Genomic DNA, 23,075 nt, shown 5'->3' on the forward strand with positions numbered 1-23,075 from the left:
ATTATTGGATTTTGTTTTCTAATGCTTTATTTAGGATTTTTGCTTACATGCTTTTAAGTAACATGGACTCTAATTTTCCTTTTTCAACATGCACCTTGTCTGGTTTCATTATCAAGGTAACAGAAGTTAGATAACAGCAGTTAAGGACCTCTCTTGTTTTCTAGTGTCTGGAAACAGGTTGGAAAAGATAGTTTCTCCTTTATTTGAAGCTTCAGTAAAACTAGTAATTGTCCTCTATTTTTATAAATATATTTGAATTAATTTATTATATTATTTTAAAATGTTATATTGTGTTTGTAGTTCTGTTATTTTTCACCCCCAATATTTTCCCTTGAACAATCTTGCTATTCATCTATTTTATTAATGTTTTTAAAGAGTGGTTTTTTATTGTCTTCTCTATTACTTTCGAGCATACACATGTATGCACTTAGCTTTGTAAATTCCTTTTTAATTAACTTCTATATATTATTCTGCCATTCTTTTCCTAATTTTTTGAATAGGACACATAGATTACTATTTTTCTCTTCTAATATATATATACCTGAGGCCATATACTTTCCTTTATATAAATCTTCAGCTACATTTTAGAGCTTTTGGTATGTAGTTTTCACTGTAATCCAGTTTGAAATATTTCTAATTTCGTTTTGGATTTAATTTATTTGAACTGCAATTTTTAGTTTCTTAATGTATTTTTGTTTTATTATCCTTTCATTCTTAATTTACTTCATCACTTTCACAGAATGTGGTATCGTTTCAAATCATGGCATTTGTTGAGACTTGCTTAAAGATCCAGTTGGCCAATTTCTGTAAATGTTCCATGTGCTTTTAAAAATCACCTGTATATTTTAATTAAGTTCAAAGTTTCATATATATATGTATATACATATATATGTGTGTGTGTGTGTATATATATACATTATATATATATATATACATTATATATATATATATATATATATATACACACACACACATACACACAGAGTGGAGATATATGTAATCTCCATTCTATATATATATATATATATATATATATATATATATATATATATATATATAAATAAATATTTCCATTCAACCAAGATTAATTGTATTGTTTAAGTCTTCTCTATTTTAATATTTTTCTGCTTAACTCATCAATTATTGAGAGTTAATATTAAAATTTTTCTACTACGAATATGGTTTTATCAGTAGTTCCTTATAATTCTGTCAAATTTTGCTTCATATGTCTGCAGGCTATGAAGGTCATATAACTTTAGAATAATTGCTGTCACTAATAAATGATTTCTGCTTTAAAGTTTATCTGACTGATGTACGCATAGCTAGATCAGCGTCCTATCTTTCTTCCTATCTATCAATGTATTAGGTTGGTGCAAAAGTAATTGCCATTTTTGCAATTATTTTTAACTTTTTAAACCGCAATTACTTTTGCACCAACCAAATATTTATTTACTTAATTGGATCACCATTTGTTATTAACATAATTACTCCCAAAGTTCTATTCTTCACACATTTCCCATACAAATAAAGGCAAACTGATTTCTAGGCAATTATCAACCTCCACTATGTGTCATTTTTAGTATATATGTTGTTGTTGTTTTTTAAAGCCTAATCAAAGAAATTTAAGCACAATTTGTGGACGTGAGGAACTCAAGTAGAGGAATGACAAGAGCCAACAAAGAGCAAGGCGTGAATCTAACAAGGAGCCAGGGCAGATCCAAGAACGGTCTGTGTCCTTCTAACACTGCACCCAAGACAGTTGCTAATAGCTCATTCTATTAGACATTGAAAGATCCCAAGACACTAAAACAAAAGATTTAATAAAGATGGCACGCAGTGTCCTGGAGAGGCCTTACCTAAACAGGAGAACTATTCCTTCTCAGAAGAAAAACACGTGTATTTCCCAGATAAGTACCACATACTCTATTAAGGAGATACAATAAAATGGACAAATCTAATTCAAAATAGAATTCCTAAACACTGCTCCTGAAAGACAGGGGTATAGAGGACAAAAACCTAATAATTACGGGCATTCTGGGTTGTCTGAAGACTCGTCTTCCTAATGTTTAATCTGTAAAGTACAATACCAAGCATCTATCAGTGTGTGAAGGTAGCCTGAAACTTGAATGAATGCTTATAAATCAATATAAGCCCTCAAGTGAATACACAGCATAATATGGTATTTCTTTTTCTCATAAAGAATGCCATGATGTTTTTAATCCTTTGAGGGGTTACAAAAAGGTATTAGATGATTTATAGTTTTGTTTCACCCCTACCCCCTCCCCCAAAATGCAGGCAATCCAAAAGAGAGATTAGCCCCCAGCATTCCAGTCACACTGGAGCTTTTGCGTGAGTGACAATTCCAAGTAAATGTGGTACCTCATCATCTGCACCTCCTAGCTACCTGCCAACTAATACATTCTCAATACTGCTTTGCTCTCTGAAAAATTTATACCTCAATGATGAAATCCTAGGTAACAACATTTCCATCACATTATCAAACTATCTTGAGTCCTTTAGAAGTATTTGAAATGACTGCATGATCAATATCACTGTGAAAAAATATTTTTAATTAGTTGAAATGTTTTTACCCAAAATGATTCGACTCGTGGCATAAGTAACAGAACAGATGCTGACATTTTACATGTAGATAGTTCCTCAGTGAAGCAGCACTTAATTAAAAATGGGGATTTGAGAGATTTCAGAAAATTTCATATTCACCCTAAAAATACCAAATATTTAGTTTTATTTTCTTTTTCATGAGTGAAGTAGTATGCTAGCCTAGTATCTTTTCATTTCATTATTACTAAATGCTATAGGAGCAATTACATTTTTTTTTATTAAACTGGGAACTCTTGAAAGCAAATAAATATATTATCTTTCTCCAAATATATTAATGATTTTAAAGAGCAATACAAAGTTTAGAACTTTGCAAACATGCAAAGGATTTTAGACATGAAATAAGTCTTGGTAATTGGTCAAATAGGCATTTATGACCAGATGATGATTTCACATAACGGCAATTTCATGTAGGCTTGTTAGAGTGTTGAAAAAATATAGCTGGCACTTTGGAAATGCATTTCCGTTTTCATTTGAAATCTAAAGGCACAAATCCAATGGCTCAACTGAAACACCTTAATTCTGGGACCAGAAAAAATCAGGCCTGGACTTTGAAGATCCAAAGTGGAGAGATAGCAGGTTGGTTGGTGTTCTATTGGCCACCACTACAGCCTAACTCTGTTCTCCTTGCTCATCTGCTTTCCAGGAACATAATGTTCATTTTAAAGATTTCAGAAGATGAGCAACAAATCCCATGGTAGTTATCACTGTTACTTTTCTTTATAATATTTCATGTCTTCAGAGCAGATCAAAGCCTGGTGAAATGCCAAAAGTGTGTCTAATGGCAGACAACACTGACAAACCATTCCTGCAAAAACAGCTTTGGTGGCAGGTAGCTGTGAATGTAATTCACATGCACAGTGGTAAAAGGATTTCGGTAACAATATTTGGAGGCAGGGTTGTGATAAATATACTAAATAAAAGAGATTTTGAAACGGAATCTTACATATTTTTTATTATTAAAAAAAAGGTTAAAATTTAATTGCTGTCTTAGCTAAATAAAACAATAGCCTGAAACTTAAAGCTTATTCATTCATTGATTCTAGTATTTACTACTAAATGTTCCTCTCCTGCCACGCACTGTTCTAGAAGCCAAGAATCAGCTGTGAACACAATGGGTGACACTTCCCCTCCCAAGCTTATATTCCAGTGGGGGGAGAATACTGACCCCCTCTCCACTGAAACAAAATGTTGCATGCCATTTCTTTCCAAACCTTATCTTAAAACAACATATCACTGAACTGACAGGAACCTGGAAAGGAAAGAGCACCAAAACTGGCTTTTATCCTTCAAGGTTCTGCCACCCCATAGAATTCTTAACGTTTCTCTAATAATGAAAAAAACGTTTAAATTATGCTGAAGTTGAATTAATGACTGATATTTTTCTTATAATTAGCTTTTTAAATTTTTAAACATCTAAGAAAACCTTCCCTACCCCAAGATCATAGACTATTTTTTATAAGATATTTTCTTCCAAAAGTTTTAAAATTTCCTTTTCATATTTAAGTATTTTATCCTTCTGGAATTGACTGTGGGCATGGTGTGAGGTAGGGATTCTATTTCATTTTTTCCCATATGGCTAAGTACTTATCCCACAGACAATTGTTGAACAGCAAATCCTTTCCTTGACAGAACCGGAATTCCACCTCTTTCATAGTATCATGATTCCATGCCTGTGTGGATTCAGTTATGTAATAATATTTTATATTCCATTTTATTAGTGTATGTGTTTATCCCTGTGATTAAAATCTTCTTTAAATAAATCTTATAGCTCTTATCACATTATTTGTCGCTATCAGGATGTCTTCTGTCTTCTTGGTAAGCTTTTAAGTCAATTGTGGCTATGATTTATTCATCTTTTTATTTTTTATAGCATCAAAATCAGTATTTCTAGTTTGTAAGCTTATTCGCTAAATAAGAGATGAGGTCAGCAGCAATACTGATTCTTAGCTAGAGTCCTAAATATTCCTGAAAGTCAACAGAACAAAATTTATGCATGTATTAACTATTATTTCCTTATTTTCTGTATTCCTAATGCTCTGGCATCTGGCGACTCCAGACCAGGATGGGACTGATTGATCCTCCCAGGGTATCTAATTCCAAGACATAGTAAGCAACTTACCAGGAAGCGCACCTTTCATATGCAAACTACCCAATCCAAAATTCATACCTCCCAACTATCTTCTTTATCTAGCTTTCCACATCAAGCCAATATATACCCCTCTGCCATAGTCACCCCAGAGCCAGGTACTGGGCAACCAGGGACAGCATCTATGCTCCAGAATCTGCTGAAACTGTTCAAACTAGTCAATCCTAAATCTGCTTACCCTGTCTTGCTTTTCCTTTCACTAGAAATGACAATAAAGGATGTTGCCCATGTTTTCCCCTCTTTCCCGCTGCCTCCTCATCAACCCTTTCTTGTGTGGCCTGCCAGGGACCTGTAAGTATCCTTTCTCATGACAATCATTTCCATGTCTGCATGTTTTACCTGATTAACACAAATCCCGGAGACATTTTGAAACAAAGCACAATAAATTCAGCTGTTATTTTTTATTTAAATGAGAAAGCAAATACAAAACTGAACTGCTTCCCAGTGATGAAGGAATTTAAGATTTTAGAAGGAGTTTATTGTTCCAAGCATTTGATTATTAGTAGGATTATTCAATGAGCAACAGATACACTGAAATTATTTGATCACTCTCTTTGCATGTCCTAAAAAGCTAGGTTAACATGAGCTTTATTTTGTACGTTTATAAAGAAATCGTTCTCTTAAGAACAGAAAGTTAAATTCAGAATTGTGATAATCCTTAAACCTTATCATATTACAGTTTGTCCTTTTCACAGATGACAAGATGAACTATTGAACTGAGTGTGCTGATTCTCTATATTAGTATTTCAAAGAACTAAGTATTTGGAGGAGTTAATCACAACACAGAGAGTGCATCATATAAAATTACCTCACACAAGTTTATTAAATTGAGCTGCCCCATGTATACTCTGAAATGGGATCAAAACTAATCTTTCCGAAGGGCAGACAAAAGAGGTAATCACCCAATTTTTTTTCCTTTTCAGTAAAAATAATTAAAACTAGTTCTTGTTTAAGTAAATTCAACTTATTGAAGATTCAGTATTACCATGATGGTGCGTTTCCCTTGGGTAGTCTGTATATTGGACCCAAAGAAGTCATTTATTCCGTAAATTAAATGTATTAATGATTCTCAAATAGTTTACAGGGCTTTGCAGTTGCAGTTTTAATAGCAATGTAGTAGAAAGGAATAGCCATAGCACTGCATTTGGAGAAAAAACACTTTAAAAGCCAGTTCCAACCCTGGCACTTAACTTCTAGCTAGACAACAAGATTTCTCTGAGTCTGTTTTCCGTCTCTAAAACATAATTTGTAAGACTTGGCCTGCTTACCATACAGAATCAAAAGGGATATCTGAAAGTTTTTTGTAAATTGTTAAATACCATATAAATTTATACCATTATTATTCAAAATGATTATATAATTTTACTTGTATGTGCATGTGTGAATATATGTGTGTGTGTGTGTATATATATATATATATATATATATAAAATTTTAAATCACTTTAGAAAGAACCAAAAATTGAAGAAGTACAAATTGTTACCCAATAATTTATAAAACTAAAGCACATGATTTTGCCAACCATTTTCTCATTGCCTTTGCAAGGCTCCGACCATTGGCAGATTCGAATACATAGACCAAAAATATCCACCGTCTTTTAAGGACAGCACTACAGCATTATAAGGCAATATGGTATTCACTTACAGCTAACTGGTCTGCTTTTATTACTCTATTCTTAATTAAAATATATACACATTAAATACACATTAAGATAATACTTCTTGTTTTTAACTACCTTATAGATAAAAAATTTTACCTGACACCATTTTTCTATGTAAGTTTTATGAAGTTTTAATGTTACTCCATCAGGAATTTCCAAAATATCAGAGACTTTGGTTGAATTTTATAATTAATAAAAAACAAAAATTGCTTGGTTTTAAAAAAACTAAGGTAAAACTTTAGCTCTTATTTCTAATTTTAAAATCATTTTTAGCATTTTAATAACAATTTTTAGTCAATATGTGCTTTACAGTTTGTTGTTTTCATAAAAGATATCTGTATGTAAGCATGAGTATGGCAGACCAGGAACTATTTGGCTGTGGTCAGCATTTCCCACACTGAGTTTCTCAGAACACTAGTCTCTCTGACATTTACCAAAACAAAGCAAAACAAATATCCAACTCCTCTTTAGTGTCCCTATTCTCATCAGCTGCTTCACAGAGGTGAGGGAGTTGAGACTTTCAGAGGTTTGCATACCCAGGGTCACAAAATATGCCCATGCATGTGTATATACGTATGTGTGCACATAAATAGTTCAAACTGCCGAGCGCTTCCACACACACTATTCTGTGCACTAGACATATACGTTCATTCATTTCTTCCCCCAAGAATCCTATAATAGGAACTATTATTATCATCCCTATTTTACAGAAAAGAAGTTGAAGGACAGAGTGATTAAGTAACTTGCTCAAAACCACCCAGCAATTCCTTGGCAGAGCCTGGATGCAGACCCAGAAAGTTTGGTTCTATAGTCCATGCATGAATCTTAGAAATACAGTACTCGGGGAAAAGGTGCAAAAAATACAGAGTATGACATCACCTTTAAAAAGATTAAAAACTTGATATATTTGATTGAACACAGAGATATATATTGTAAAACTATAAAGAAATCAAAGGAATTATAAAAATAATTTGAGATAGGGTCACAGGTGATAGGAGAAGGGAAGGGACTTGAAAAGGTCTTAATCTCACTGGTTTGGATGCTTTTCTACTTCTTAAGTTGCGTAGAAGGCTCACTGATTCTCACTTTATTAGTATAGTCCATAACTTGTGTGTATGTCACAATTTATCTTGTATGTGTCAAGCATTTTATAGTAAAATTTCAAAAAAATATTTAATCAATATGCTATTAAGTGTTAAAGTTATTCTGGATTTATGATCCTTGTAAGGTGGATAAATCACTCTTCTATTTCCAGAGTAAAGCAAATTTGGTCAGGGATGACAAACGCTTGGTGCACGTATCATCACTTCCTCTACTGGTGGACAGTGGCTGTAGGCATGACATGCTTCCTCCCATACCCGGCCACTGTTTTAGAACCTTCTCCTCAGAGAGCTCAGAACTGACGACTGATTATGAATAGGTGTGGTTGGGGCTGCCAACACTAATATCGTTGGTAGTGGCACCCCCATCATCATTATGCTAAAGGATCCCCAGAATTCTTACAACTAGGAAATTCTGGGATCTCCCAATTGTTAGCACTGGTACCTCCTTTTCAAAGATGTAGTTACCTGTTAAGTTTGAAGCATCGGTGGGACCCAGTTGTAACCAGTGGCGAGCATCAGAGTCACCGACATCTGTAGGCGTGTTCAGTTCTGTGTCTTCCTCACAGGTCTGCCATGGGCTCATGGACAGCTCTGCCTCGTTGGAATAGCCCAGAGCTGTGTCACTGCTAACACTTTCACCTGGCACAACGGAAGAACCAAAGTCTGAGATAACTAATAGTGGGAATCACAATTACCTATGGGCAAGTCACTAAATAGCTGACAGAGCAGGAATCATTTAGGGGGTACGGGCTCAAGGAGCCTATGGGGCTCCTGCTCATGAGATAAAGCTTCTAACGCAGGGCATTAGTAGTACGAGCTGCGCCACTTACCACCCAAGTGGCATTCTGTTCAAGGGGTCTTCAACTCAGTTATTCCACATTCCCAAAAGGTGACATCCAACCCTTAAGTTTCTCTACTGCAACTTATTCAACTACTAAAATGGGGGTGGGTGGAGGAAAAGGGTAGGATTTGATTCCACCACAAATGCAAGTTTATTCTGTCTGGTACAAGAGCCTAAGGACGCTTTACACCTTGAGCCTAACGTCTACACCTCAACCCTAGCTGAATCACTCAGATCCTGGGAAATGAAGTGTCCCACTGCAAAACATTTCCTCCAATAGAAATTCTCCCCTTTATATACAAAAAAAGTTGTAATTCGTCATAATAGAATGATGTTTTCAAGGGCTACTGTGTTTCCTGAAAATAAGACTTAGCCGGACAATCAGCTTAATGCATCTTTTGGAGCAAAAATTAATATAAGACCTGGTATCATATCATATCATATCATATCATATATCATATCATATATCATATAAGACCCAGTCTTATTTTACTATTAATTTTTGCTCCAAAAGACGCATTAGAGCTGATTGTCTGGCTAGGTCTTATTGTCGGGAAAACACGGTATTAAGCCTTATAGAGCTCTTTTCTCTGACACAAAACAGACCTAGACAGTCTACTCCTCCAAGTCTCCTGTCTACTTCATAACAATTTTATGTGTCTACCCTTTTGTTTGCTCATTCTTCCAGCTGCTTTTTGTATCTGCGGACAGTCCCCAGCCTTGCTGCTTCTAATCAGCTGTCCTTTCTTCACTTGCAAAAAACTGAAAGTTGTCCCAGTCACCAATCTGTTAGGTTCCTGACTTCATTGCCACCCAACTCTAAGCCAACAGGGCCTTGAAGGGGGAGCCTAAGAAATGCTCCTCCATACCTAACAAGAACTGCCCTGGAGCGGTTTACTTCGCTGCTCTGAGAAGGATGTGGCTCAGTACCTGCCTTTAGGGAAGCAGAGTATTAGGATCACTTTTTACAGTACATAATAATATCAGGATTCCAATAAAACTTTATTTTTAAATACTTACACTATTGACCTCAATGTACTTCTGAAGCTTTTTGCTTCTAGCCTGTGGGAATTTTCTGGGCATTTTTCCTTCTTGGCCTGTCTGCTCACCTAGCCATCAGCCTCAGCTGTGTCTCTCACCTGGAAAAAGGCCCAGGGTAGGAAACACAGGCAGGCCTCAAAGACACAAGTAACTGACCTGTGAACTAACCATCCATCAATCCTGAAATCCCAAGAATAAAAGTGTCCCATTTCACAACCATGTCTCTTCAGATGATAAGATATAACTTGAATTAGAAAGCAAAAATAAAATAAAATACATTAATTCTTAATTTGGATGAACACAGACCACATTTCCTGGAACTTACTCTTCTGTCTTTCTCTACATTTTCCTTGCGTCGACTGCAAATCATCTTTTAAATCCAATTCAGCAGAGCTGCTGCTTCTTCGAACTAAGATCTTCAGACAAAAAGAAATAATGCATTTGTTACAGGAAGGTTTTAATTTTTATAAGTCCACGTTTCTAAAGAAAAAGAAGCAAACAATAATAATAGCAACCAAATAAAAAATGAGTCCTATTTTCCATTTGAAGGATATGTGTTCACAAATTACTATAATTGAATTACAAATTACTCAAGATCTGAAATTTATGGCTTCTCCTTTGTCAACTGGCATCTAATTAAACTGATCTACTGAGAAAGAATGCCAAATCATAAGGAAATCATTTATTTTAAAGTTCTCTCTTTTCTCTGCACAGCACACATACAGGTCTGACAATTAAGTTCGTGAACTTGTTGCAACGATGTTGCTAACGATTTTTTTAAAATTAGAGGGCGTATTCATTATGAATTTGCACCAACTGGTGCAAACAAACAGTTAACCAAGTTTACTATTTGGAAGTGCTGAAAAGGCTGCGTGAAAAAGTTACACGACCTGAACTTTTCACCAACAATTCATGGCTCTTGCATCACGACAATGCACCACCTCACATGGCACTGTCTGTGAGGCAGTTTTTAGCCAGTAAACAAATAACTGTATTGGAACACACTCCCTAGTCACCTGATCTGGCCCCCAGTGACTTCTTTCTTTACCCGAAGATAAAGGAAATATGAAAGGAAGACATTTTGATGACATTCAGGACATCAAGGGTAATACAACTACAGCTTCGATGGTCATTCCAGAAAGAGTTCCAAAATTGCTTTGAAAGGTGGACTAGGTGCTGGTGTCAGCCCACAGCTTCCCAGGGGAGTACTTCGAAAGTGACTGTAGTGATATTCAGCAATGAGGTATAGAGCACTTCTCCTAGGATGAGTTCGCAAACTTAATTGTCAGACCTTCCTATGTAGTAAATGCAATTCTGCAGAAGGCCTAAGTTACCCATGAATGGTTAGTGTGCTACAAGGGAAGGCATAAAGTCCACCCAGACTTCTTTAAAGGTTACTCAGTGCCTTCCTTGTTCAATGTGCAACAGACTTCCCTGAACACTGCTCAACACTGGACCTTGTGTTAAATACAGAGCACAAAAACATTGGGAGGCAATCAGCATCCTCTAAAACTTATGCCTTGCTTGGAGAGACAAAACATACACAAATTCCACAAAAGATTACAAGGCACATAAGCAAAATATGCAAATAAACTCTCTCTAAAAGATATGCAGAATAAAATGTTACCTTAATTGGCTCACAGTTACAGGACAGCTGTTCAAGAAGGCAACAGACAGTGGTAGAGAGAAGGCAGGAGGGGACTCAAGGCAGGAAGCACTGAGTGGTAATCAGCAAGTTCTATGTGCAGGAAAAGAAGCTAATTTTAGCAGGCCATGCAGGGCAGTCAGATCAAGAGGAAAAAGAAGAAAATGCAGACCGCCTTCTAAATAGGCAGTTGCCAGTTGCCCTTCAATATCAGGTTTAGGAATTTCAACCTAATATTGACAAAATGAGCAACTGTATGTTCTAGACAATAGCTTATTGTGATTAAAAACATAACCAGAAAGAAAATTCCAGTAGTTATCTGTGGGATAGTTTAGAGTTAAGAAGAAAATTGCTAGGAAGTGTTAAGGTGACTCAGGAATGAGCACATAAGGTTTTTTAATGGTAGAAAAGGAGAAGAAAAGTATTAAAATTCTGCAGAATGACAGATAAGAGCTTATAATCAGCTGTATAGTACAGTGGAATAAAATTAAATCACAAAAGGATATGAATCTAGGGGACCATGAAAACAATGATGACAAAGGAAGGAAGGATGACAAAGAAACTTGAGAACATTTCTGATATCTTCATTTTCATCTTTGGGCTGAAAATCCAAAGAGAATGTCCTATAAATAGGCAACAAAATCTAGGACAGTGAGACAGAGGCTAAAGCCACGACTGAAGATGTAAATTTAAGGTCCTTCATTGTAGAGTGTATAAAAACACCTGTATTCAATGAGCCAACTAAAAGAATGAATATTAAACAAGCAAACAAATGAGAAGTAGGGACAAAGATGTATAATTAAAAGACAAATTATTAAGCTAAAAAACAGAAGTAGGCCATGAATAAAATATTAAGAAGACCAACAGTATATGAAAAAATATTATACAGCCTTAAAGAAGGATGATATATGTCTAATGTGATAATAGAAATGTACCCATATATTTCCTTAACTGAAAAGCAGAAGGCAGGCTTTTCTACTTCTGACTGAGAAATGAAATGTCCTCCAGCTAAAGAACTAGACACTACATAAAAATTTGGGTTGCAATTTGGGACTCAAAGGAAAAATAAATCTCCAAGTGATCCACACACCCCCCAAAAGCAAGTAAAAATCAGGCCAGTAAAATGGGGCTGGCTATCCCAAGGGTAAATCTAATATTACCATTGCCAGGGGCAAAAGAAGCAAGACTCTAAAGGATTGAAGTAGCACTTCTTGCTTTTTGGAAAAAATAAATGCTAATGTACTGGTGAAACTCCATCACTTCAGACATGCAGCTTTTCTGTAGATTAAGATCAGCCATCTTGGAACTCAATCATGTACAAGAGTCTCAGAAACAAGAACTATTTCTTGAAATCTTCAGAATCAAGGATTTCAGATAATCAGATAAAGAATTTAGAATTATAACGTGATATTTTAAAGGAATAAAAGATGAGAATCACAAAAAATGAACAAGCAACAAGAGATGATTAGAAATTACAGATATACTTGAAAAGAATCAACCTGAACTTTCAGAAGCAAAGGGTGTAATTGCTGAACTAAAATCTCAATGGAAGTATTAAACGGCAGACTACAAATGAGTAAAGAGAGAACTGAACTGAATGAAAGACGGATCTGGTAAATTACCTAGAGGGCCTAGGAAAATGGAAAATACGAAAGGGGCTTAGAAGACATAGAAGACAGAATGAGAAAGTCTAAATACATTTCTACCCAGAATTCCAGAAGGAAAGAGCACAGAGAACAAAAAAGAAGCAATATTCAAAGAAATGATTACCAACAATTTTCCAAACACAATGGAAGACAACATCCACAGATACCTGGCACATAGCATATATCAAAAAGGACAAATGTATAAACCAAAAGAAACTGTACCTAGATATACTATAGTGAAACTGAAGGACAAGGACAAATAACAACAAGAAACAACAAATAGGATGGATGGAAGACTTGTTAATACCAACAATAAAAGACAAAAGATAGTAGAAAAATAGCTCCATTAGAAAGAGGGGGAAGGGAGAAAGGTGGAGAACCCCAGTAATTAAGACTTTTTAGTACTGTACAGAGAAACAAAGTAACCAATAAATCAAGATAAAAAGCACTAAAATAAAGACTCACACAACCAGGAAACTACACATATGACAGAGAAGGAGCGTTTCAGATCAATGAAGGGAAAAATGGACTCAATAAATGGACCTGGGACTGTAGTTATCCATGTGGGAAAAAAAGAAAATTGGACCCCTACCTCAATCTATACATAAGAATCAATTCCAGATGGAGGAAAGACTTAAATGTGTAAAGTAAAATGCAAACACTTATAAAATATAAGGTAATTTTTTTATCCCTGTGGAGTAAGTATTTTAAAATTTTCATAAAACCTAACCATAAAATGGTTGATAAAGAAGAATAGCAAAATTAAGAACTTCTGTTCATCAAAAAACAAGCCACCATAAAGAAAGTGAAAATATAAGCTATGTACTTAAAGAAGATATTTGCCAGAAAAGACTAAAATAGGATCAGTATTCAGACTATATAAAGAATTAGTACAAAATAAAGAGAGAAAGATAAATTAATAGGAAAATGATAAAGACATCATTAGGCATTTCACAGATGAAACACACATACTCAATGAACATATGAAAGACTTTAAAATTTATTATTAATCTGAAAAATACAAAAATGAGATTCCATTTTCACCCACTTGACTCATAAAAATTTTTTAAATCTGACAATAGCAAGTGTTGACAAGAATGTGGATGAATGGCAACTCTACACATTGCTGGCACAAATATAACGGTGCACCAACTTCGGAAAACGCATATTCTCTTGTAAAGTAGAATACATGAATTGCACTCCACCCTAGAGAAAACGTTAAACATGTAGCTCTTGAAACGTATATAAGAAAGTACACAACAGCATCGTTAATTTTAAAAAAATGAAGCAGGGCTGGCCCGGTGGCTCAGGCGGTTAGAGCTCCATGCTCCTAACTCCGAAGGCTGCCAGTTCTATTCCCACGTGGGACAGTGGGCTCTCAACCAAAAGGTTGCCAGTTCAATTCCTCGACTCCCGCAAGGGATGGTGGGCTGCGCCCCCTGCAACTAGCAATGGCAACTGGACCTGGAGCTGAGCTGCACCCTCCGCAACTAAGACTGAAAGGACAACTGGAAGCTGAACGGCACCCTCCACAACTAAGATTGAAAGGACAACAACTTGACTTGGCAAAACAGGCCTGGAAGCACACACTGTTCCCCAATAAAGTCCTGTTCCCCTTCCCCAATTAAATAAAAAAAAAAAAATCTTAAAAAAAAAAAGATGAAGCAAACTAAATGTCCATCAACAAGAGAATGGAAATAAACTGGGGTATAAGCACAATGAAATATCATACAGCAGAGGAAAGTAAATGAACTACTGTCACAATGTGGATGAATCTTAAAAATACATAACTCAGTCACTAAAGCAATAATATCACTTTTATAAAGTTTTAAAAATATGGAAAGTAAAGAATATATTATTTAATACATATATAGAGCAAAGCAAGGGCATGATAAACACAAAGTCAAGAAAATGCTGCTCTCTGAGGGGGCAAGGAAAGAATTTACGTGCCAAAGCAGTGCCACGTAAAGCCATGGTATATATTTTTTGAATATATATCACATATTCAAAAAAATGAATAAATATCAGGGTGGCTAGTTAGATCAACTGGTTGGAGCGTGGTGCTAAGTGACGGATTTATGGGTCTTTATGTGATTGCTGAAATATACATACATAATATACCATATTTTGCAGTGTATAATGCACACTTTTTTGCCCAAATTTGTGAGGGAAAAATAAGCATGTGCATTATTCATGGGTACTAATTCTGTAACTATATAAATGTTTTTAATTCTTTTATTTATGCTTATGAGTTAAAAGTGTAACTCTAGAAATCAATAACGATATCCATATGCAAAATAATACCCTGGAATACGATAACTGTTTTGTTGAACTTACAACGAAGACTTCTTGGCCTTCTATGATGTGTAAATATCGTAAATGTGTTACCGGTACATAAAACTTCTTGTACCTTATATCTGTTCTTGTGTTTTTAAATTATTTGTTACATAAAATTTCTTGTACCATAATATGTTAAAAAATACATGCTAAAATTCCTTTATAATAAAAAAAAAAACAAGTACTTAAATGGAAACAAATAAAAATTTGAATTAGAAAATTAAAACGAAAGATTTTTTTTCCTTGCAAGTCTGGGCCAAAAATGTGCATGCAAATGATATATGGGCAACACAGTACCATGTTTCCCCGAAAATAAGACCTAGTCAGACAATCAGCTCTAATGTATCTTTTGGAGCAAAAATTAATATAAGACCCGGTTTTATTTTACTATAAGATAAGACTGGGTCTTATATAAGACCAGGTATAATATAATATAATGTAATATAATATTAATACAATACTGGGTCTTACATTAATTTTTGCTCCAAAAGACGTATTAGAGCTGATTGTCCGGCTAGGTCTTATTTTCGGGGAATATACAGCAAAATACGGTATATATACATATATAAGATGGCATATGTCCTTTTAAAAAATACATACAGAAGACACTTTACATTGGCTATTTTCCAGGCAAGGGAGAGGCTTTCTCTTTTTATTTTGTACCTTTCTGTGAAGATTAAGTTTTCTATGAATATATATCACATTTTCAAAAAAATGAATAAATATCAGGGTGGCTAGTTAGATCAATTGGTTGGAGCATGGTGCTAATAACACCAAGGTTGCTGGTTTGATCCCTGCATGGGCCACTGTGAGCTGTGCCCTTCTTAAAAAAAAAAAAAAAAAAAAAAAAAAGGAATAAACAGGAGTTATCTGCATAAATGAATTATGAGCTACTTCAAATTTTCTTCTTTATACTTTATATTTGTTTAAAAAAACGCTATTTCACATATTAAAAAAACAAAACAAAACAAAACCATAACAGATCTTTGCAGAAATTCACTTATTTCACAACTCATGACAGGTGGAGGCTACTACCTAAATGATGTCAGGAACAGGAATCTGAATGTATGTTTGAAGTGCAAGGATACCTGATTAAAAATACAGAATGCCACATATAGACCAGGTGGTAAATTCCATTTTATGTTATTTTTTTCTATTTTTGTAATGCGACTATAATTTTCAGAGAAAGCAAGCAAGACTTTAAAAGCTTTTAAGATTGTTTGGGCTTATGACCCGTCTAAACGGAAAATATTTTTAAAAGAAAAGTATTACTGCCACTAATAAATTTATTTATTGGGCCAATAACTTAAATGTTTATTTTTAATGACAAAGTGATTTGGTTTGAAAATATCTTACTGTTATTCCTTCATGTTCTTTCTTCACATATCCTTTATTGTCTTGAATAGGCTTAGACTCTGAAGAACTCAAATTCTGTGCATTTTCTACCATTTGACCTAGAGATTTGGCAAAAAAAAAAAAAAAAAATCAACAGAAGGAATATTTCAGATAGTAAAATTGGAAAAAAATGTTTTATATATAGGTTATTATTAAATGTAGATATTCTAAGATATATAAAAACAGAAGTCATGGGTCTGGCAAACTGTTAGTCTATGGGACAAGTCTACCCTACAGACCTGGTCTGTTTGGCACAGAGAGAGTTTTTCAGAGAGAGGACTGAATGCTGCTCACTGTGTCCAATAGATCCACTTAGCACATTATGTTAGCAAGGGCGGGGAACAACAAGACTTGGCCTGGGGACCTGGGCAAGGGATCTTGAGAAAAGCTTCCTGAGTTAGCCAGGTGAGCTGAAAGGAAGAAGAAACTAGTGAGGTGGCTCAGTATTGCTGAAGAATAGACTGGTAAGAGAAACAACAAATATCCAGAATCAATAATTTAAAAGGGATTATCATCACGAAGCCTGCAAATATTAAAAAGATCAAAAGAGGATTTTATGATAACCTGTGACCAATAAATTTGAAAAAGATACATGAGTTGAACAAATTCCTAGAAAAATAAACTTATCAAAATCAAAATAAGAAAGGAAAATCTGAATAGTCTTATAACGATTTTAAAATTTGAAAACTCCAAGCAAATGATGGGTTCTACCAAATACATAAGGGGGAAAAAAAATCACAACAATCTCACAAAAAACCTTTCAGAGAATAGCAAATCTTCATATAATACATTTCTTAAATTACTTTTCATTGTGTTTTCTTATTTCAAGAGGATTTCCAAGAGGCAATGCTTCCTTGCTCATTTGATGAGTTTAGCATGACCCTGATATTAAGAACTGTGAGATAACTTGTAGATAAATAAGGTTGGTTATTTCTTAATTAACTCATGAAACTAAACTGAGTAAGTATGTTCACTGATACCAGTCACAATTTAAACGTGCTTTCGGTGTAAAATACATTTTTCACTGTTTATAGGTCTAACCGTCTGCTTTCCACACCCCGTTCTCTCTGAAATTTGTTGGAGAAACGTGTGGACTAATGCTATTACGAGTTATTATTTTCAACCTCAGCAGAATCCACAAGCTGCGAATAAAATTTCTCACAAGTCTAGGCTGCTTTCCATTCTCACTGCCAACTTTTGGGGCTCTCCGTAGAGCCAATTTCCGTATCCACTGAATCCCGCCCTGCCTTCTCCCTAACTTGCTGCTCTCCCTGACCTTGGTGTAACATTCTCTGCTTTCCAACCACCCAGTCACTCTGGACTTCTTTCTCAAACATGTCACACTGAAAAAAACTGTACATATGTAGATATATAATTTAGATAAATGTATTAAAAAAGATTATGAAAATATTTTACTGCCAGAAATCACATCCCTGCAATAAACTAAAAAGGAAATTCCCCTGAGACAGAGTTAGAACAAATGTAGACAGCAACACAACACGTAGCTTCTTCCCAGGCAGACTCTACACTTCCGCATTAATAACTGAAGCTCCTCCGTACCCTGAGAAGACTCCGAGCACAGCGGCTCCGTGACATCAGGTGTGCTGCTACTCCGACAGATTGGCTGCTGCTGCTCTGTCACCAGGTGGCCAGAATCGACGACAAGTGCATTTTCTGAGAGCTGACATTCTCCTACTTCTGTGGGCATTAACACAAAACATGCAGGGATGTATTTCAAGATTTAAAAAAATAATTTCACCACTTAAGACACTGATTTTAAAAATGTAGTTTTAGATGTACTTTTCCATCATAAAAACTGTGCAGTAAATAATCACATTATAAAGTTTCCTAAACTTGTTAACACTAATATTCCACTCCAAGAATACGTTTTCAAGTCTACAAAGCATTTTATACTTTAATCTAAGTGAAGGGGGAGAAAAAGAAGAGAAAAAGCCACAGAAATAGTTGAAAACTGTAAAAGTCATTTGGAATTTCAGAGGGATCCAGGAGATACACGAAATGGCTCGTTTACATTTCAGGGGAGTAGAAAGTAGCGTGTGTGTGCGCATGTGCACACACACACACACACACACACTCATATGCGCGCGCACACACTCTCTCTCTCTCTAAAGGAAGATAAATGGAAACACAGGAATTTCAACTCTGTTATTTATTTCAACGAATAAATGCACAACTGTTCAAAATAAAATACTGTAATTACTTAATATTACCAAATGCAATGTTGAATTAATCACTAAAGTACAAAAATGATCCACTGGTCTTTTTAGAGAATCAATATATATATGACATAAAATAGAAAACCACAAATGAATACTGACCACTGGATAATCACAGCTAGCATTATTACAAATTATATTCCCCTAGAGAATGAGTTCCCTCCTAGCTCATTTCTAAACTTCATGGTTCATTTTAATCTCCAAAGGCAACCCAAGGCACTGGAAGATCACACCACCCTCTCTACCTAGAATCACACCTCTGGAGTTGCATCACCTTTTGCCTAGGTTGTTGCAATAACCTCCTAACTGGTCACTGTCCCCCTTTTCTTGCCACCCTCATATCGATCCTCTCTGTGGCCCCAGAGAGATCCCTCTAAAACAAAGATTTGCCTGCGCCACTCCTCTCCTGCCCAGGCCCATCATTGTACAGCCCCAAGCCTGTGCTTCTCACAGCGATTACAGGGTTCTCCTGGATCTTGCCCCACAGACCTGACTCCCCACAAGGAGCTCTCACTTACTGATGTCCCCTGCAACCCCAGTCTACTGGGCAGCTGGTGCTGTCTCCCTCCTACAGCTCACTCCTCTGTGCTAACCTCACACCTACTCCCCTCTTCTTCCCTCCCATACTGCCTGAACATTCCTCCTCCTGGACTTGCCATGTGGTCCTGCCTGTGAACCCTACCACCGCATCCCTCTCCAGAGTCCACACTCACGAATGTGGTCATGAAACTTTACATCCATAGAACTATAACATCACATTTTCCAAAATGTTTAGCTAGCCTCACTCCTTCAAAGAAAAGACTAATCAAAATTCAGTCTGTATTATCTTACCTGGCAGTGTCACCCAATTCCTGACCTGAAATAAGACTTACTGCCAGTGTGCCACCCTCTGTATAACTCTTTAATCTGAGCCACAAACCAAAGCGCTGGATTGCCATAACCAAAACGTTGTATGTAGGAAGATTCTAAATGTGAGAAGCAGTATTTCAACAAAGGATTGCTACTTTATTTATACTATCCAAATAAAAATTCCATTTAAAGTATGCTGACACAAGTTATAAGACCTCAAAACTATGAAATTTGTATGATCCTTCACTTATAATTCACAGTACTAGGTCACAGTCTAAATTTAGATCGTAATGGGAAGCTGAACTTAGGGTATAAGCAAAAGGAAGGCCAAGGTACAAGAGCAGACAGACTCATTAAAGCCTTGTCTTTCCAGGTTATCTGTGCTCGGAAGAGCTGAGAATTGCTCATGTTCCTACAGAGAAACACAAGACCTATGTACACATGTGTGATCAACCCACACATCCCCAAACATGGACTAAGCCCTTTTCATGGGTCTACTTCGTCAGCATTAGGCAACAGAAGCCAAATACCATGGGGGCAGCCCATTTCGGCTGTCTTCTTTCATTGTTTATTCTAATTATGCAAGACACTGAAACCTTCTAGGAAGAGTTTATATTCGTTAACGAACCTACTTGTTAATCCAATACCAATAGAGGGAGCCCAAGAGCTTCCTAATTCTCTAAAAAATAATTGGCAAGTGCCAGTTTTTATGGATAATGGGGAGAGTGGTTTTACTCACTTAAATCTGATGCCAAAAACAAGAAGATGCTGGTTACTGGACTATGAGAAGAAACAAGAGCTGGGCCAACACTGGCAGCATCTTTTTAAAGATAAAAAACATCGCCATCTGGTGGGATGCAACACAGCCACAGCACCATGGCTTCCAAATTGGAGTGTCCCCACCGGTCCTCAACACAACAGACGCACAAAGAGCCTGCCATCACCAGCTGGTCTGCCTTCCCAACAGGCTGGCCTAATGCAGCTTTAAGGCTTTGTTTTTGTAAAACTGTTGGCAGGGGCTTCTCAGATGGAGAAAGTCCAAGCCTGTGGAAACCACCAGAAGTGGTGAGAGTGGGAGCATCCACGATGAGGATGGGAAGGAATGGGAGAATCACAGTGTCAAATGTGCTGTGGGGGCTGTTGTGTTACTGGAGTCCTGAGCTTTTCCTGTAGTTGACTGTTAAGTGACACAGCGTGAAAAAAATAATTTTAAGTTCTCCCTATCCCGCAATTTAAACCCAATTCCCTGATTTATAAATGTACATTTCTTGGCCTTTTCTCATACTTTGTAGTAAGTATATACTCAATATGTGTTTTGTATAAATGAATAAATGAATATCAAAAATAGTTTCTTGATACTTTTCCTTAACAAAACCAAACAAACTGAAAAACAACTCTTGAGCTCAAAAAACAAAAAACAAAAAATAAACAGTTCTTGAGCTCCCTCTGCTGGTTTTTTATTTGTTAAGACAGAGTAACTAACATTAAAGCTGCTCCCATTCTCCAGTTTCAGTTGTAGGAGTTACTCTTTCATAACAAATTTAAAACCACGTTAACACTGATGTGCACATATCAAGATACAGGATTATCTGATATTCAAAATAGAAAAAGAACAATCTAAGTTATATAAAAATTGCATTATAAATTCTGGGAAGTCTAATGCATGCTTTGTTTTGAATATCACACAATTTCTATCTGAATCACTTCAGAGAGCTAAATCTATACCATATCATTCACTTTCTCTCAAGCATAGCTAACCCAATCCACCAAATTTTAAATGCACTTGCTAGCTTGATAATGTAAGTAACACAGTACCGTTACTAAATCATTGCTTTCTAAAGCTCCATTCAAAACACTAGAAAAATGATCAAATAAGGGTTACCTAATTTCATTTTTTCCCACTGAGAAGAATCAGTATGATTAAATTAAGTGTGTAAACCCTTCAGAAACTTCTATTTATTCCAGATGTCTGACTAGTTTTAAAAACAATTTCACTCACTTTTTATTTAATCTAAGGCTTCCTTAATCAACCTTATTAAATTGAGTAAGATTCATTCTTCAATTACCAAAATTCTGGGTTCCATTTACCACTCATACAAGATTGCATAAGCAAAATTAGTAGTAAGTTCCTAACTTAAAAAGCATTGTGCAGGATACCAGCTTGACCCTATAAAATCACAAGATTTTATAAAATGTAAATCAACTTAGCATTTTGAAGTTTCCCACAAGGTCCAAAGGTGTATAAGTCTGGACCCTGACAACAAGCTCAGGAAGTACTACCTGGAAGCCAGAGAAACAGATGCAGAAACAGCTAAGTGAGGCTTTCAATTAGGTCCCATTAAGTCTCTTTTAGAATGAGGGAAGATCTCCAATTCTGTAATTACTATTACAATGTTCCTAAACAAAAAAATAAAATCTACCATCTGCATGGCCTTTAAGCACTACAGACTGATAAATGTCCCAACATAAAAGCAGTTAAAATTGCAAAACAGCTGGAAAGAACTGTTTCCACAAAGGAGAAAAGGGGTAATTACTGAAATTGCCAGTTCTACCTCTATGTTTGTTTATGTAGCTATTTATATTAATGGCCTACAGGTGGTGGTGACTTTCTCAAAAGTCAAATAAAGAGTCTCAAAGGGATCAGAGTAAGATATAATAGTGGCTGACAATTCTCTATTGTTTATATTATTAACACAATTTGGTGAGTTGAATAGTTATATAGATTAGAAACAAAAACAAAAAATGTTAACTTAAACGAAAACAAAATTAGCAATGATTTTTATAGTAAAGAACCTGTGGCCAGAAAGTCAACATTAGAAGTGTCTGCATATTATGTATAGGTGGATGTCTACCTATCTTTATCTATATTTAGCAACAGGTTAGCAAGATATGCCAACACATTAGGATTTAAATTGGAGCACAAATTTAATAGTCTATTGTGTCAACCAGTGGAGAGGGTACGATCTAGACTGAGGACTGATATGCATTACTCTTGGCCCAGTCTCTTGATAGAACAGTCAGGAAGTACAATGGCATCACTTTAACAGTAAAGAACAAATGTATCAGATTAAGGCAGAGCTCATTACTCTAGTTGTCAGATGAAATAGAGCAAACAGCAGATTGTTCTCTCAAAGTCACTATACTGCTAAGCCCCTTTACCCCTTGTGCTATCAAACCAGGAATAAGGATGGCAAAGGTAGGAAAACACAGACCCAGTGTGGCCTGCATCATTTCATTCTAAATCAGTGTCTCTCAACTTCAGCACTACTGATATTTCGGGTCAGATAATTCTTTGTGATGAAGACTGTCCTGCACATTATAGGATGTTGAGCAGCATCCCTGGCTCCCCACCCACTGCCCCATTCGTGACAACCAAAAATGTCTCTAGACATTGCCAAATGTTCCCTCAGGGGCAAACTCCTCCCCAATTGAGAACCACGGCTCTAAATCATATTCAGCTTCTGTGGGAACTGGGTAAGTATACATGGGAATTAAGAATCTGAGTAAACTACAATATAATAATGAATGAGAAAAAAGTTTCTAAAATGAGATT

The 23,075-nt window shown here is 35.8% G+C and overlaps 1 protein-coding gene across 4 annotated transcripts in view; it reads right to left on the reverse strand.

The window, feature by feature from the left end:
* Positions 1 to 23,075, reverse strand: part of RALGAPA2 (Ral GTPase activating protein catalytic subunit alpha 2) — a 316,937-nt gene that overhangs the window by 178,290 nt on the left and 115,572 nt on the right. For all 4 annotated transcript variants that reach the window (XM_033094559.1, XM_033094558.1, XM_033094556.1 and 1 more), the window contains 4 exons: positions 17,997 to 18,134; positions 16,398 to 16,495; positions 9,739 to 9,829; positions 7,997 to 8,170 (listed from right to left, as the gene is read on the reverse strand). In XM_033094559.1, the coding sequence (XP_032950450.1) occupies positions 7,997 to 8,170; positions 9,739 to 9,829; positions 16,398 to 16,495; positions 17,997 to 18,134 (501 nt within the window). The remainder of the gene's footprint in view (positions 1 to 7,996; positions 8,171 to 9,738; positions 9,830 to 16,397; positions 16,496 to 17,996; positions 18,135 to 23,075) is intronic.

Source organism: Rhinolophus ferrumequinum, chromosome 23 (assembly GCF_004115265.2).
Source record: "Rhinolophus ferrumequinum isolate MPI-CBG mRhiFer1 chromosome 23, mRhiFer1_v1.p, whole genome shotgun sequence".
NCBI classification, from domain to species: domain Eukaryota; kingdom Metazoa; phylum Chordata; class Mammalia; order Chiroptera; family Rhinolophidae; genus Rhinolophus; species Rhinolophus ferrumequinum.